Consider the following 15115-nt stretch of genomic DNA (forward strand, 5'->3'; position numbering starts at 1 on the left):
CATGGAAAACTTGTGCTCTATGTACCGGCTTCAATCTTGGCCCACTCTCTATCAGCTCTAATCTTGGCCGTTTGTCGACATTTGGTTCTTGTTTTGTCTCTATTCCAATTCTAAAATTTCTAATGTTCTAAATTTAGCTTCTAAGAATTTTGTTAGTTCCGTATAAGAAGGTAGGCTTTCTATAATCTTTTATGACTAATGTTCTGTTCCCATTCCCTTTTAGAACCTTGGTCTAGTTTTTGAGAGACAATATGATTAATTAATATGTCCCAAGTCGAAACATCGAAACCTAAATTCGACAAGGCACTTAAACACTCATTAGTTGTATCTAGAAGTCTTTTTAATTCACTGCTTCTCTCCACAGTTATATTTTCCTGATCAAATAAGCGTATTAATATGTTGTTAGCTATATATCGCCTATTACTGTATCTTCTATTAATCAATTCCCAACAATTCTCATAATTCTCTGCAGTAATTGGTACATGTCTAAGCAGCTGCTGGATCTGGATCTCCTTTAATGTGGGCCTTCAGATAATACAGTTTTTCTACGTTAGCTAAATTTGAATTTCTATGTATAACTGTCTCAAACAAGTCGTGGAATGACGGCCATTCATCGTAATGTCCAGAGAAAATCGGTATGGTTATTTCTGGCAACGTTACTGACTTTTGCCCATTCAAGCTATGATCCATCCGGTATTCCCTCAACTTTCCCTTGTATTCCAAGAAAACTTCCTTTCCTTCTTCAAAAATATTATCTACTAAATAGCTACATTCTTCTTGCAATTCCTCCATTGTTAGCAGCTTTAAATGGTTAGATTCGAATCTTTTCCAAGTATTCTCTAAGCTCTCTAGTCTCACCTCTATATAAGATTGAGATATGTTGCCATTATGAGTTATGTTTTGAAACTTTGTATACTCGTTCAACATTTGGACTCGTAAATGTTTCTGCACTCTCATTAAACCTTCCATTCTTGCAAATAATAACAGTAAAGAAAAATCAAAGATAAAATATATTTCCAAATTATGGGCTCTTGTTTGTATGTCGCCAAGGAAACCGCTATAAATTTTCTCGTATTTCAATACTCATCTCTTAAATAAATCTATTTACTTAACTGCTTATCCACATAATACGCTGGCTCTTTTGTTATATCCGGCTGCTCGAAGACAATGAAGAAAACACCGTGGACTGTATAATATCTTATATTCACCTCATAACTCTACATACTTTCATACCATATTTCTAATACAATAATGTCAGGGCTTGTCATAATACATAGACCATAAATACGTTATACAGACTACAGTGTCGACGTCTTGCTTGATCCTTATATGATTGATACTCTTGATTGATTGCGTCGACGTCTTGCTTGATGCTTGATTCCTTCGGAAGCAGATGATTTCCAAAAGGCTGATGACGCGGCTCCGTGCTCAATGCGATATGATGCGCCTTCTCAATCTAGTCGGTGAGACCCGCTTGTGGGAGGCCGACCAAACCGATTCGCTACCGCACAAAAACCAGAACCGCTTGTTTATGATTGAAGGACAACAAAGATGCACGGGTCTGTACACCTGTGTAAGGTGTACAGACCCATACCTGATATAAGAATAAGTGATGTAAGAGAATAAGTGGTATAAGATTAATGATATAAGAATAAGTGCTATAAGTATAAGTGATATAAGTATAAGTGCTATAAGTATAAGTGCTCGCGTATTATAGCAGACACATTTTATATACACAAAGATAATGATGAGTATAGCAAAAATAAAACTTTACGAAATCGTTTAAATATTGAGATATTTACAAAATTGATAAACTAATTATTATGCTGACCTAGGAATGTGCCATGCTTGCATCGTACAAAATTAAAATAATGTTTATGACTTAGTAAATAGTTAACGAAGTAATCATTTACAATTGTTTACACTTTAGTTTCTTAATTAGAAGACCTAAAAATAATGTCTTAAGTTAAATAAATTACCGAAAATATTCTTAGAAAAGTGTATTGATGTCCAACGCCCGAGTCGGAAAAATCCGACAGTAGGGACAGAACATAAGCAATGATTTACGGATACAAAAATCCACATACATTAAAACATTTTTGTTTTTACTAACTAATTTATTATAAAACAAATAAAGCAATGGTTACTGAACAAATAAACGTGTTTGTTTTACTTAATTTATAATATATATATATATATATATATATATATATATATATATATATATATATATATATATATATATATATATATATACATATATATATCGGGAATTATGTCACTTCACTATTCAAGCTGTTTTTATCTAATGTTTCTGCCAGCGTTGTATATTTACTAACAACATTATGGAATTAAAATACTAGATATCAGTTTATACTTTATATAAATTATAAATTAAGAAATAAATTATCGACATCGAAAAAGATAAGTATTGCACATCACTATTTGTTGTAGGTATAAATTTTTCGATTTATGGTGCCAGCGCTAGAGGCACGACAATCGATTTTAAGCTCGGCGGCTTAAGGGTTAAAGAAAACCGCATCAAAATTTGTTGCGTAGTTTTAAAGATTAAAGGGAACAAAGGGACATGAGGGAAAAAAGCTTTGTTTTATAATATGTATAGATGTTATAGTTAATTCAAGCGAAAATCTTTGTCAGCTGAATGTTTGTAAGTGGAAATGTCGTCTACACGACGCTCTCAGATATGTATGTACAGCCCATCACGGGTGCGGCGACTGACGCTCATTAGGTTGATTATTAATCTACTACTGGACAAAAATTTGAAGTCGGTTTGAGTCGGTATGAAATGACTTTGCAAAAAATAGCATCGCCTCCCCTACTATTAGAAGTAGTATATTAATCCACCTCGAAGATGATGTCCTGGTTTGGCCATATTTTAGAAATAATTTTTTACACAATTTTCTGCTGGAAAAAAATTATGTGATGCTACGATCTCCTCCTATCTAAGTGAGATTTGGAAAGAGCCATAGACGGACGCATCTTGCAGTCGAGAACGACTGACTGCAGTTTGCAGTTTCCATACTAAATTCATATCCGCAATATATGGACCGCTCGAGCAGTTCTCGAGTGGTCGGAGCAGTCGCTGATAGTTGACACGATAGACCTGACGGCTACACAGCGCCATACAACCCTTATTGTGTCACGGAACTCCTCCTCCTTATTTATGTTTAATTACTTTTATTTTTAGTTGACGCCGATAGAGAAGTACGCCATGAGATTGGTAGAAAACAGCGAAGCGGCAACGGAAGCCGAGCGGAACGCGCTCGGGGAGATGAGACGGCAGCTGCGCGAGTGGGAGCAGGCGCGCCGGGCGCTGCGAGAGGAGCCGGCGCCGGCGCCGCGCGCGCCCTCGCCCGACCTCACGTACTGCCGCGAGGACGCCGCCGCACAGGTGCGTGCCCGCCGCCGTCGCCGCCCCGTGCCGCTTTCGCCGCCGCCCTCGCCTTCCCCCGCGCCCGCGCCGTCGCCCGCGCCCTCGGCCGCCGAGCCCCCGGCCGCCGCGCCCCCGGCCGCCGCGCCCCCGGCCGCCGCGCCCCCGGCCGCCGCGCCCCCGGCCGCCGCGCCCCCGGCCGCCGCGCCCCCGGCCGCCGCGCCCGCGCCGCGTACGCGCTCGCGCGGGGCGGTGCACATCAACCTGTGGACGTTGGACGAGGAGCGCGCGGCTCGCCGGCGCAACGGCACCCTCGACGCGTGGCTCGCCGGTGCCCAGACGCAGAACAATAAATGATTTGATCTACTGCTAGACTTTTATATTTCTGACGTTCGACGTTTTGGTGCCGCTCGGTGTCGTCCGTAAATGCTTGACCTCGCTCTCGATATCACCGAAACGGCGCCGCCCGCACGAACGTCAGGGATGTAAGGCGTGCGAGCATTTACGGGCGAAACCGAGCCGGCCCTCCCCGCCTCCCCCTTCCCCCCCTCTTCCCTGGCTCTCACCGACGCCGGCCGAAGCTCGTCCTCGCGCTGTCGCTGCGCCGACATCGGCCCGGTTTCGCCCGACTATGCTCGTACGGCGAGGTAGGATAATGGACTAGGCGGTGTACCCAATACGAACGAGCTACATTATGTCATTGAAAAGGTCTGTTATTTTTGTTCCTTATTTTTGTATGACTAGAAAAGTTTTGCCGAGAAGCCAAATATTATAACGATAATATTATTAAAAAATGACGCGCTCTAGAGTAGAGTCTAGACTCTAGAGCCTAAGCGGCTTGTCGCGTTTGAGACCTTCAGGCATCATTAGGTTCGTCGTACATCGTCGGCCGTCGTACAAGGCCTCACAGAGTGACTGCCCATCGTGTCTAACATACATCGACTCCAGACACAAAACTGCTGACCTTCGCACATTCACACATAAATGGCCCCTATACTACCGATCTGTCGGAATTCGTTAAATTGTTCTTATATGCAAACATGACACTTGTGAACTTTCGCGTTTATAGGATTCGTGTCTAGACGTGTATTATATCGTTGTCTAATGAATACAAGAAATGCCCTTTCCGCTACTATATGGCTTGTTCGTGTTGGGTATGTAGACTAGTCGCTCCTGGAGTAGACTAGATGAGACAGAACTATTACAGGTTGTGCATATTATTTTGCCTTAGGAGAAGATATTATGACCTGCTGCTGATTTATTACTACACTAACTACGTCTAGTTAGACGTTATTACAATAGTAATAATTTCATAAAACAAACAGGTTGCGTTCTTATAAAAGTCTTTAGCCCCTTTTTTATTTACATGCGGCCCCGTAAGGCCTCTTTACACAAACAACGGACATCCGGACGGAACGAAGTTCCAGTTTATTATTTAACCTGTCATACACTCAAAAAAAAAAATCATCGCTACACCACACTGTTCAATGCGAGAGAGACAGAGAATTAATGTTAGAAATTGTGATATCTTGAGAAATAAGCAACTTCAATAGCTAGGGACACTACGCGCTAGAAAGCTGAAAAACGGGCAGTAAGATTCTATATCTTTTAAGGAGCAATTCTTGTGTAGGGTCCTCAGTGATTGATCCGTAGTCAACAAGGAACCCTTATAGTTTCGGTCTGTCTGTCCGCGGTTTTGCTCAGAGACTATAGGACCTACAAAGATGTAATAGGCATGATGACTATTTTTAGGGTTCCGTAGCCAAATGGCAAAAAACGGAACCCTTATAGATTCGTCACGTCTGTCTGTCTGTCCGTCCGTCCGTATGTCACAGCCACTTTTCTCCGAAACTATAAGAGCTATACTATTGAAACTTGGTAAGTAGATGTAATCTGTGAACCGCATTAAGATTTTGATATAAAAGTAGATAAAAATAGAAAAATTGTAAAAAATTTTAGGGTTCCCCATAGGTACAAGTGAAACAAAAATGTTTTTTCATCTACCTAACCTATGCGTGTGGGGTATCTATGGATATGTCTTCAAAAATCATATTGAGGTTTTTAATATAATTTTTTTCTAACCTGAATAGTTTGCGAGAGAGACCAAAGTGGTAAAATGTGTGCCCCCCCACCCCCTCCCCTGTTACTTCTAAAGTAGGGGCATGATAATTCTAAAAAAAATATATGATGTAGGTACATTACTATAAAAACTACCAACGAAAATTGGTTTGAACGAGATCTAGCAAGTAGTTTTTTTATACGTCATAAATGGTAAACCTTAATTTAACTTTCATTAAATCAACTGAAATATTAAAAAAAACAAAAACTTTTAATTTCATAGAAATAAACCTTACTGCTGCTGCGGAACCCTTCATGGGCGAGTCCAACTCGCACTTGGCCGGTTTTTTGCTTTTTGGTAATTGAAAAACCTTTCAAAAATAGAAACATCGGTGAAATAATGACTGATAGCTTAAAAATTCACCAAGATAGTACAATTCAAACATCTCATAAAACAGACCGGCCCGAAACGCTCCATACAAAACTCGATTATGACATCACCTTAGAGTAGCTAGTAGGCATCGCGGGAGAACTTTGTTCGAAAGCTATATTTAATTATTGCGTTTATGAAAGTGGTTTCATAACAAAAGTTGCTTTGAATTACATATAACTTGTAAGTTATCGAATGGTATACAAAATATATTAAGAAATTTAATTGAAAAAAAATCGACTTGAATTTCCAACTTTGAAGGCGCATAACAAAAAAAAAAATAGAAATGCTATGAAGCTGAAATTTTGGAAACACTTATTTTTAGGATTCCGTAACCAAAGGGTAAAAACGGGACTTCGTTGTCTGTCAGTCTGTCTGTCTCCAGGCTGTATCTCAAGAACCGCTATAGCTAGACTTCTGTTATTTTCACAGACTATGTATATCTATTGCCGCTATAACGGCAAATACTGAAAACAAAATAAAATAAATATTTAAGGGGGGCTCTCCCATACAACAAACGTGATTTTTTCGGCGTTTTTCGCTCTATATTAATAATAGTAAGAGGTAGGCCCTTGAATTTTTCACACATTATTTTGTTTTAAGTGTACTTTAATATTTAATAATAATATTATAATAAAATAAAAATCTCGTACAAAAACACAATATTTAGCCTATTTTTGCTCTGTATCGGTACGGAACCCTTCGAGCGCGAGTCCGACTCGCACTTGGCCGATTTTTTACCGTTATATATTTAAATATACACGTCAGGTTTACAAAAAATAATATTATTTATTGATTATGGCACGTCTATGACATCGCTTGAGTAATTATTCGGAAAAGTGGCACGTTTCCACGATATAGACACTATTTTAACTAGGCGGGCGGGCAGTGCGGCATCGGCGAGTCGGGTCGGCGAGTTTTATAGGGAATCAATGGCCTAGATAATGGACACGTTTCTTATCATCGGTACGTCACAGTAGGTAGGAAAAAAGTGGCACGCTCGTTTTTATATAAATGGAGGGAAATGCGGTATCTATCTTGATCTATATCTGTGTATATGTCGTAGGATGATTTGATAAATCGGATTATCGCGAAAATTCTAGGGACTTCGCGAAAACACGGATAATTAGATAATGCTGTTTATATTTTTCAATTTCTCTAAAAAAAGTTAGGTTTTTTGCGAAAACGCGAGTTGCCTTAGTAACATTACACGTTCTTAACGCTGATTGGCTTGATTTTTGCTTACTGGCCAACTCTGATTCTGATTGGTTGCTATCTGTTTCTATATGTATCTTTGAGGTATTACACCATAGAATTATAAAGGGTAAGAAATGAAGCCTCTTCATAGGAACTTTACTTTTTATTTAACCTTTTTCTTACTCAACCATAACCTCAGAAGTTTCTGGATTTGTTGAACTTTCAGCACTAATTTCACGTCTTGTATCAGTCATTTTGTATTTACATACACACTTTTAGATAACTTTTCGCACTATTTATCAAGTCCAACTGCAATTTTAAACACATTAAAAATATCAAAAACTGCTAGCTCGCTTACAAAAACGACCACAAAAAAAAAACAACGCGTGACAATGAATTCAACCAATCAGAGAAGATGTTGTTGTGGAGTGCTTAAACCGACCAATCGGTGATTTTTTTCGATAATAGCTAACGATTCATTTCGCAATCTTACTAAGGCGACTCGCGTTTTCGCGAAAACATGAACTTTTGTCAGTAAGGTTGAAAAATGTAATCACGATTGTCTAATTATCTGTGTTTTCGCGAAGTCCCTAGAATTTTCGCGATAATCCGATTTATCAAATCATCCTACGACATATATAAGATCCTAGAAAAAATAATTAAGGTACCTACCCTACACATCAAGCGCCGATAAATATTTTTTTTCACGTCCAACCCTTCGTGCGGGGTGTCGTTGGATTGTTTTTTTTAAAAATATTACGAGTATTTTAATACCAACTCTTTTTTGCCAAGCTCGTAAGTGTAGTAATTCGAGTCTTACTGACTTGAATTTTTAAAATATACGCTAATATTTACAAATCAACCTGGGATTTTTGGGTTAAAACTGGACATGATAGTTTGTATGAAAGTGCATCGTTACTTGAGTGGAAATTTAGTAGGAAGATACTTTGAGCCCCGAGAAACGGCATAAGATACTTTTACTGCGGCAAAATGTACGGTGTAAACGGAATTCTGCCATCGTCGATTACGGTACCCATCGTATTAATGGGGAAGATGCAGTATTTTAATATGGCTTATATTAAATTCATTTCATGTAAGAAATGATCACTAGTATGTAAAAAATATACATTTATTAAAAGGAAAAATTTAAAAATTTAAATTTCGAAGCGAAAACGGTAGTTTACTATGGCCCACCTGACTTTTGTATTTCTGTGCCGTTACTGTGTGCCGTTACTTTGTGTTTATAAAGTCGGAGGTTACACGTTCTGTTTCTAATCAATCTCGTAAAGATTGACGCGAAACTGAACGTGTAACTCACGGAGTGACTGTTTTATGTTCTGTTAGCTGTTAGTAGTAGTAGTCGCAAAATAATTTAATATATTTTATATTATGCATCTTCCCTTTTTGTTATGATGAAGAATAATATGTAAATGAGATATGTTTCGTTTCCCATTAAATAATTTCCCAATATCGTTTAAATAAAAGAGGTGAGTGACATTGTTTCATGATGCCCCCTAAAGAAAAAATGAAGAACGAAACGTTACATTCGATATTATTAAATAATTCGACATCGAATTTGTTACAGATATGGATCAGCGCTAACGACCCGATACAAAAAATGCCTGTAAGTACTACTAATTATTATTATTATTTCATTTAACTAGCTAAAAGCCGAGCTTTGTGAAGGCTCGCGTCGTTTTTCTACGTACTACGTACGGTAATTGATATCTTTAAGTTTTTTTTTTTATATTTAATTAAAAGTATAATAATATAATACTTACAGTAGTATTAAATTTTAGTAATAACCAAACTTTGACTGACCGATGATAACACCAACATATAAATAAAAAATACTATGTTAAACCACAAATCAATAGGCGTGATAGTTTTCCGTGAAGTGTACCACGTTGTGTGACATACTAGTCAAGGCGAGCGAAGGGCCCGCTTCGCTCGCCTTGATTATTATTATGGTTAAACTGTCACTTTTATGTCGCTCGCCGCTAATCCGTTCGCTCCTCGCAGATGTGGTGCCCCCCGACCCCGCCCTCCAGTGAGGGTGACGTGCACTGCGACAGCTGGGCGCGCGCACTCTACCGGCCCGGTGCCGCCGCCGACGCGCTGCTGCCGCCCGTGCGCTGGCGCGAGCGCGCCCCCCGCTCTCCCCGCCGCTCCCGGCCGGCAGCACGGGCGCCCGCCGCGCCGCCCTCTCTATTCGAGCGCTCCGGGCCGCGAGCGCGCACCCGCCGCCCCGCACCCGCCCCGCAGCACGCCGCGCCCCCGCCCGAATGGGCGCCGCACGAGGATGCCGCCCTGCGTCGGGCGCTTCGTCTTCAGAGGCTGCCGCCGGAGCCCCCCGCGGCTCACGCTCCGAACTGGGATTGGTTGGCCGACCTCGTGGCCGACGCCGCGCGGGCGTATCGATCCCCGCGCGCCTGCCGCGATCGTCACGACGCGCTCGCCGACCCGGACCGGGCGAGGCGCAAACATCGCCCCAAGCCGCTCCCGCGGCGCCGACCCGACGACGAGATGCCGCGGCCCCCTCTCCAGCGCATCGACGCCATGCGCGACGCTGCCGAGCGCCGCCGGGCTGCGCCGAAGCGTCGCCTCGACGACGCGTCGCACCACAACCCCAAGCACGCCGCCCTGCTGGCCGATCACGGCGTCGACTACGACGCTCCGCCTACACCCATGGAGGTGGCCACCCGCCGGGCGGAGCGAATAGCCAAGGAGAAGCTAAAGGCGGGGGCGTCGGCCGCGGCCGGGGTTCCGGCGTCGTCGGCCCCCGCGGCGGTGTCCGGGGCGGGGCCCGGGACGCCGGCGCCGCAACGCATCGTGGTGGCCGCGGGCGGGGGAGCGGGGGCCGGCGAGACGCGTCGGCCGCGCCCCGACGCGCCGCTGCTGTACCGGCAGCAGGCGCTGGCGGCTCGACATCATCTCAAGATTCTTCACCACCCTTCGCCGCCGCAGGTTTATCGATAAAACCCGTTTCTTATCGTATATTTTTAAACGAGTAATTCTTGTACTGGCGTAAATTTATAAGGGTGATTTCCGAAATGGTTTTAACAATTTCGATTAAATTGAGTATATTATACAGGGGCGAAAACTCAATCTAGCTAGGTTTCATTTCGACGACCTCTGTGGCTCAGTGGTTGAGCCGTGGTAGCTCAAAGCTGGGTGTCGCGGGTTCGACTCCCGGCGACGGAACAAAATGTTTTTAATCCTTCGATCGCGGATTCTTGAAATTCTTATTAAAATATACGTGGGAGAGCCATGCTTCGGCACGAATGGGCTGGCTCGACCGGAGAAATACCACGTTCTCACAGAAAACCGGCGTGAAACAGCGCTTGCGCTGTGTTTCGCCGAGTGAGTGAGTGAGTTTACCGGAGGCCTAATCCCCTACCCTATTCCCTTCCTACCCTCCCCTATTCCCTTTCCTTCCCATCCCTACCCACCCCTATTACCCTATTCCCTCTTAAAAGGCCGGCAACGCACCTGCAGCTCGGTCCATGAGCGACGGAAGTTGCTTCCCATCAGGTGACCCGTTTGCTCGTTTGCCCCCTTATTTCATAAAAAAAATCTATTGTTGTTCTATTGTTGTTGCGGTCACCGGTGTCCTTATTCCGGGGCTTGATGGGTGAATGTTCCGGATGTATATTTATATATACATCCGGAACTCCTACACGTTCCATATGCCCCCTACCACTAACCACCTACCGGCAAAATGCGCATCGTGAGAGCTAGCAAAGCGTACAATACAGCGTCTCAAAGTACCGACGTAGATCTATTTAACACTAATATTAGAAGTCTCAGAAAAATGTTAACAGACCATTTCTTTGATACTAATTTGATAAAAGCTAATTTAGTTTATGATAATAATTTGCACATTACTGATACATGATGATCCATGGATAGGCTATCATTTTTTTGTTGTCTTTTTTGTATTATATATATAAGATACTAGATGTCCCGCGCGGCTTCGCCCGCGTAAATTAGAAATTTTACAGAATCCGTAGGTACATTTTCCCATAAAAAATATTTCCCCCGTTTTTCCCACATTTTCCTGAGTTTCTTCTGTCGTATTAGTCTTAGAGTAATAATATAATATAACCTTCTCGATAAATGATGAGTCTTACTCGATAAATGATCTATCTAACACTGAGATAAGTTTTTAAATCGGACCTGTAGTTTCTGAGATTGACGCGTTCAAGCAAACATACTCTTCAGGTTTATAATATTAGGTAGATATAGATTTTTTTTAATTATCGCTTGACAAACTCGAGTCTCGATCTAAAAGACTATGAAATGGTATAATATGGTAGTGATGATGATGATGATGATGATGAAGAATGTAATTTGCATAGTAGCATATGCTTTCTGTTCTTAAAACAACGCCGAAACTCCCAAACTTGTATCTATAAAGAATCAGGAATTCTCTCAGCACCTTCCGAACCACGGTATACCAGGTATATCTCGGTGCAAAATCTTACTTGTCGGTAGCATATGCTTAGAATACTTCTCACGAAACAGAAGTCACCATATGTTTCCCTATAAGTTTTGAGGAGTTCCCTCGATTAGGTACTTATGGATCCTTCATCAGATCACCACTTTTCTGAATATAATACCAAATTGGGATGATACCCTATATACCAAAAGAAAAATTTTGAAAATCGGTTAACAAACGGCGGAGTAATCGTTGAATATAAGAAAACGAACCTAACACCTCCCCCATTTTGAAAGTCGGTTAAAATTGTAGCCTATGTGTTATTTATTTAATATTTTAATCAGCACATGAATTGAATAACAAAATTTTTTTCAAATTAATCGTAGCACCATCTGTCAGGACAAACTAAAATTGAAATAGAATAATATTGAATGCAATGATAGCGCCGTCCGCCGGATCTAATGTAAAACATTCCAAAATCAACAACTCCTTATAAATAAGAAATTAATTGAAAAAACATTTTCCAGTAGACCAAACTGTAAATCTAAACCATTCTCGAATCTCCACGAACACACACAAAAAATTTCATCAAAATTGGTCCAGTCGTTTAGGAGGAGTTCAGTCACATACACACGCACACAAGAAATATATATATTAAGATATATTCATCACAGTGCGTCAATTTGACGTCAATCAAATGTATGTATAATCTAAACAGATAACTAGTCGCGAAAACTTGTAATTGGCATTTGTATTGTTACATTTAAATTCTACCTTTGTACTAGCAATAAGTTTTCCTTTAAAATAAAATAAAATGTTTTTGATGATTACTAAAATTAAAAACGCTATTTCAGAGCGGAGCCAGCGTGGCCAGCATCGATGGGGGAGGGGCGGGGGGCGCGGGCGGTGCTCTTCGCTCGCTGCAGCTGCAGCAGCTCGCGCTGCGGCGTGCTCGGCCGCCGCACCACGTCGTGTTGGCGCACCTCGCACCCGCGCCCAGCGCCGCGCCGGCGTCGACCGCGCCGCCGGCCCCGACGGCGCCAGCGCCGCCGCCACACGCACCCGACCCGCCACAATAAAATGTGATATGATGTGTACAAATCAATATTGTGTGATATTTTATTTCCCCCCTTTATTCGTTCGTTCGTATATAAGTGCCTTGTTTTGTTTTGAAGTAATTGATCTTATATCTTTAAACGAGCAATTCTTGTATACTAGAGATCGCCCAATGGTCGAAATTCGACCTTAGTTTCAACGACATTAGGACTACTACCTATATTTTGTATAAAAATATTGACTACTAGCTGTTGCCCGCGACTTCGTCCGCGTGGACTTCAGTTTATAGCGCGCGATGTCAACAAAATTGGTGTCAAAAGCTTTCATAAAACCCTGGTACCTCTTAAATCAAAACAGCTGTGCAGTGTGCACATAATATTTAATTTTTTAAAATTAAACTTTATATTTTATCCCAAATTTTAAAGCTTATTTAGCCCCCCAATTACACAACTTTACCCATAGACTATTTATCATTGATAGGTTTAAGGTTATGTCACTATATGTATAATAAAAAGTACTGACTTATTAAATAACGTAAAATAGAAATAACAATCGAAACTAAAATGTTCGATGATACCACCTCTTATAGAAAGATGTTGGGCAAGCGTTAGCGCGATGTAAGAGACGCACGGCGCCATCTAGTATGAATTTTTAGAACTAACTTAATTTGAACAAATTTTCGTATTTTCACCCCCTTACAACCCTTTTTTCCAGTAAAAAAAAATAGCCTATGTCCTTTCTCATGCTTTAGACTATCTGTATAAAAAAATTCATTACAATCGGTTCGGTAGTTTTGGCGTGAAAGCGAGACAGACAGACAGACAGACAGAGATACTTTCGCATTTATAATATTAGTATCTGACTATCATATTTTTTCAACTCTTGTCTCTGGGACTCAGCTGATCTCAGACTGGCCGTGTAAGCATTGTAAAAAAAACTATAATACATTTTCAATTTGTCAACTTATTGTCAACAGACTTCAACCATAAATAAAAGAGTATAATTCGTATGTATAGGTTTGCCATTAAAAAATCTGTCATTTTGCCTAGTGTGTGTGTTGATGTGTGTGTAATGTTTTATTTGTTAAAAAAATTTATGATAAAAGCATAATTTCAAAATAATATTAGCTTGATGCACTCCTTCACCATATAAACTATAACTGTGCAGAATTTCATTCACATTTTTCGTCAAAAGGGATACAAAGTTTTTGGCTCACGTATTAATATATAGATATATAACTGGTATCTCGGAATCGGCTCCAACGATTTTCATGAAATTTAGTATATAAGGGGTTTCGGGGTCGATAAATCGATCTAGCTAGGAATCATTTTTAAAAAATATCATTTTATTCATGTTTTATCGAATACCGAGCAAAGCTCGGTCAAATAGCTAGTAATTATTTATCCTTGTATTGTAAAAGTATTGTAGAAGCTTTGCAAGATTTTGAAAGCTTTGCAAGAGTTTGAAAGCTTGGAAAGAGTTACTTTGTACTTATGATTTTCACACACAGAAATCTAGATTTGCCCACACAAAAAAAATAAGTAACACTTTTAGCTCTTCCGGTCTCACAGTGAACTTCTCTAGAAGTTCATATAGAAGGACATAGTATAAACGCCCTAAAATATTGATATCGTTTTATTTTCTTACACCCTGCCTGGTGATAAATGGCCGGCTTAAAACTCTTGTGAGTTGTGATTTTGTGACAAATCAATTCCAAATCGAATAATCTCGACAATAATATTAATGTGAAGTGTTTTTATATAAATATTTTAAATCCGTGGAATGTTGAATGTTGATGATACCATCTTAATATACCGTACTTAATATGTTTATAGCCCGATGTTATAAAACAGATTTTCATTTGGTGGTGATTTTGTTTTGTAGTAAACTACAATAAAATACTTTTAGGTACCGCAAGATCCTAATTGCTAAATGCGGACGAGTCCTGAGAGCTGCGGTTTACCGAACTACAACATGCTGCAGCCCTTGAAACGATGTGGTTTTAATAACAATAAATATTACACACGATTAATCCTTTGTTAAGGATTGTATCATTTTTTGTTTTGGTAGTTGACATAGGTCAAAGTCATTTTGACAGCTGTCAAAGTGACTTTGATGCCTAAGATAGGTTCCTCCGGGACCGCTAACCTAACGATTAATATCCCGAGGAACATACGCAAAAATTTCTCAGACCTAACCTAATAATGTATGATAATAATTAATCTCTATTATAATTAATTAACACCGTTCGATCGACTTCCGATCTAAACTTGTGTTAACCTAACACCGTGTTCACCTAAGACCGTGTTCACCTAACACCATGTTAACGTAAAATCATTCAACCGAACCTCGTCTGACTTACAATATAGTATTAACTAAACACCTTTTAACCTGCACTATTTTACCTTCACCTCTTTTAACCTAACCACTTTAAACCTAACTTCTTTAAACCTAACCTCTTTGAACCTAACCTCTTTGAACCTAACCTCTTTGAACCTAACCTCTTTGAACCTAACTTCCTTAAACCTAACCTCTTTGAACC

General features: G+C 40.5%; 1 protein-coding gene across 1 annotated transcript in view; it reads left to right on the forward strand.

Moving 5' to 3' along the window:
• Positions 1-12622, forward strand: part of LOC121732064 (helicase domino) — a 37111-nt gene extending 24489 nt beyond the window's left edge. Inside the window, exons 10-13 of the mRNA XM_042121838.1 lie at positions 3209-3412; positions 8662-8700; positions 9099-10043; positions 12372-12622. Coding sequence (XP_041977772.1) covers positions 3209-3412; positions 8662-8700; positions 9099-10043; positions 12372-12596 — 1413 coding nt within the window. The 3' untranslated portion in view covers positions 12597-12622. The remainder of the gene's footprint in view (positions 1-3208; positions 3413-8661; positions 8701-9098; positions 10044-12371) is intronic.
• The last annotated feature ends 2493 nt before the right edge of the window (positions 12623-15115 follow it).

Source organism: Aricia agestis, chromosome 11 (assembly GCF_905147365.1).
Source record: "Aricia agestis chromosome 11, ilAriAges1.1, whole genome shotgun sequence".
NCBI classification, from domain to species: domain Eukaryota; kingdom Metazoa; phylum Arthropoda; class Insecta; order Lepidoptera; family Lycaenidae; genus Aricia; species Aricia agestis.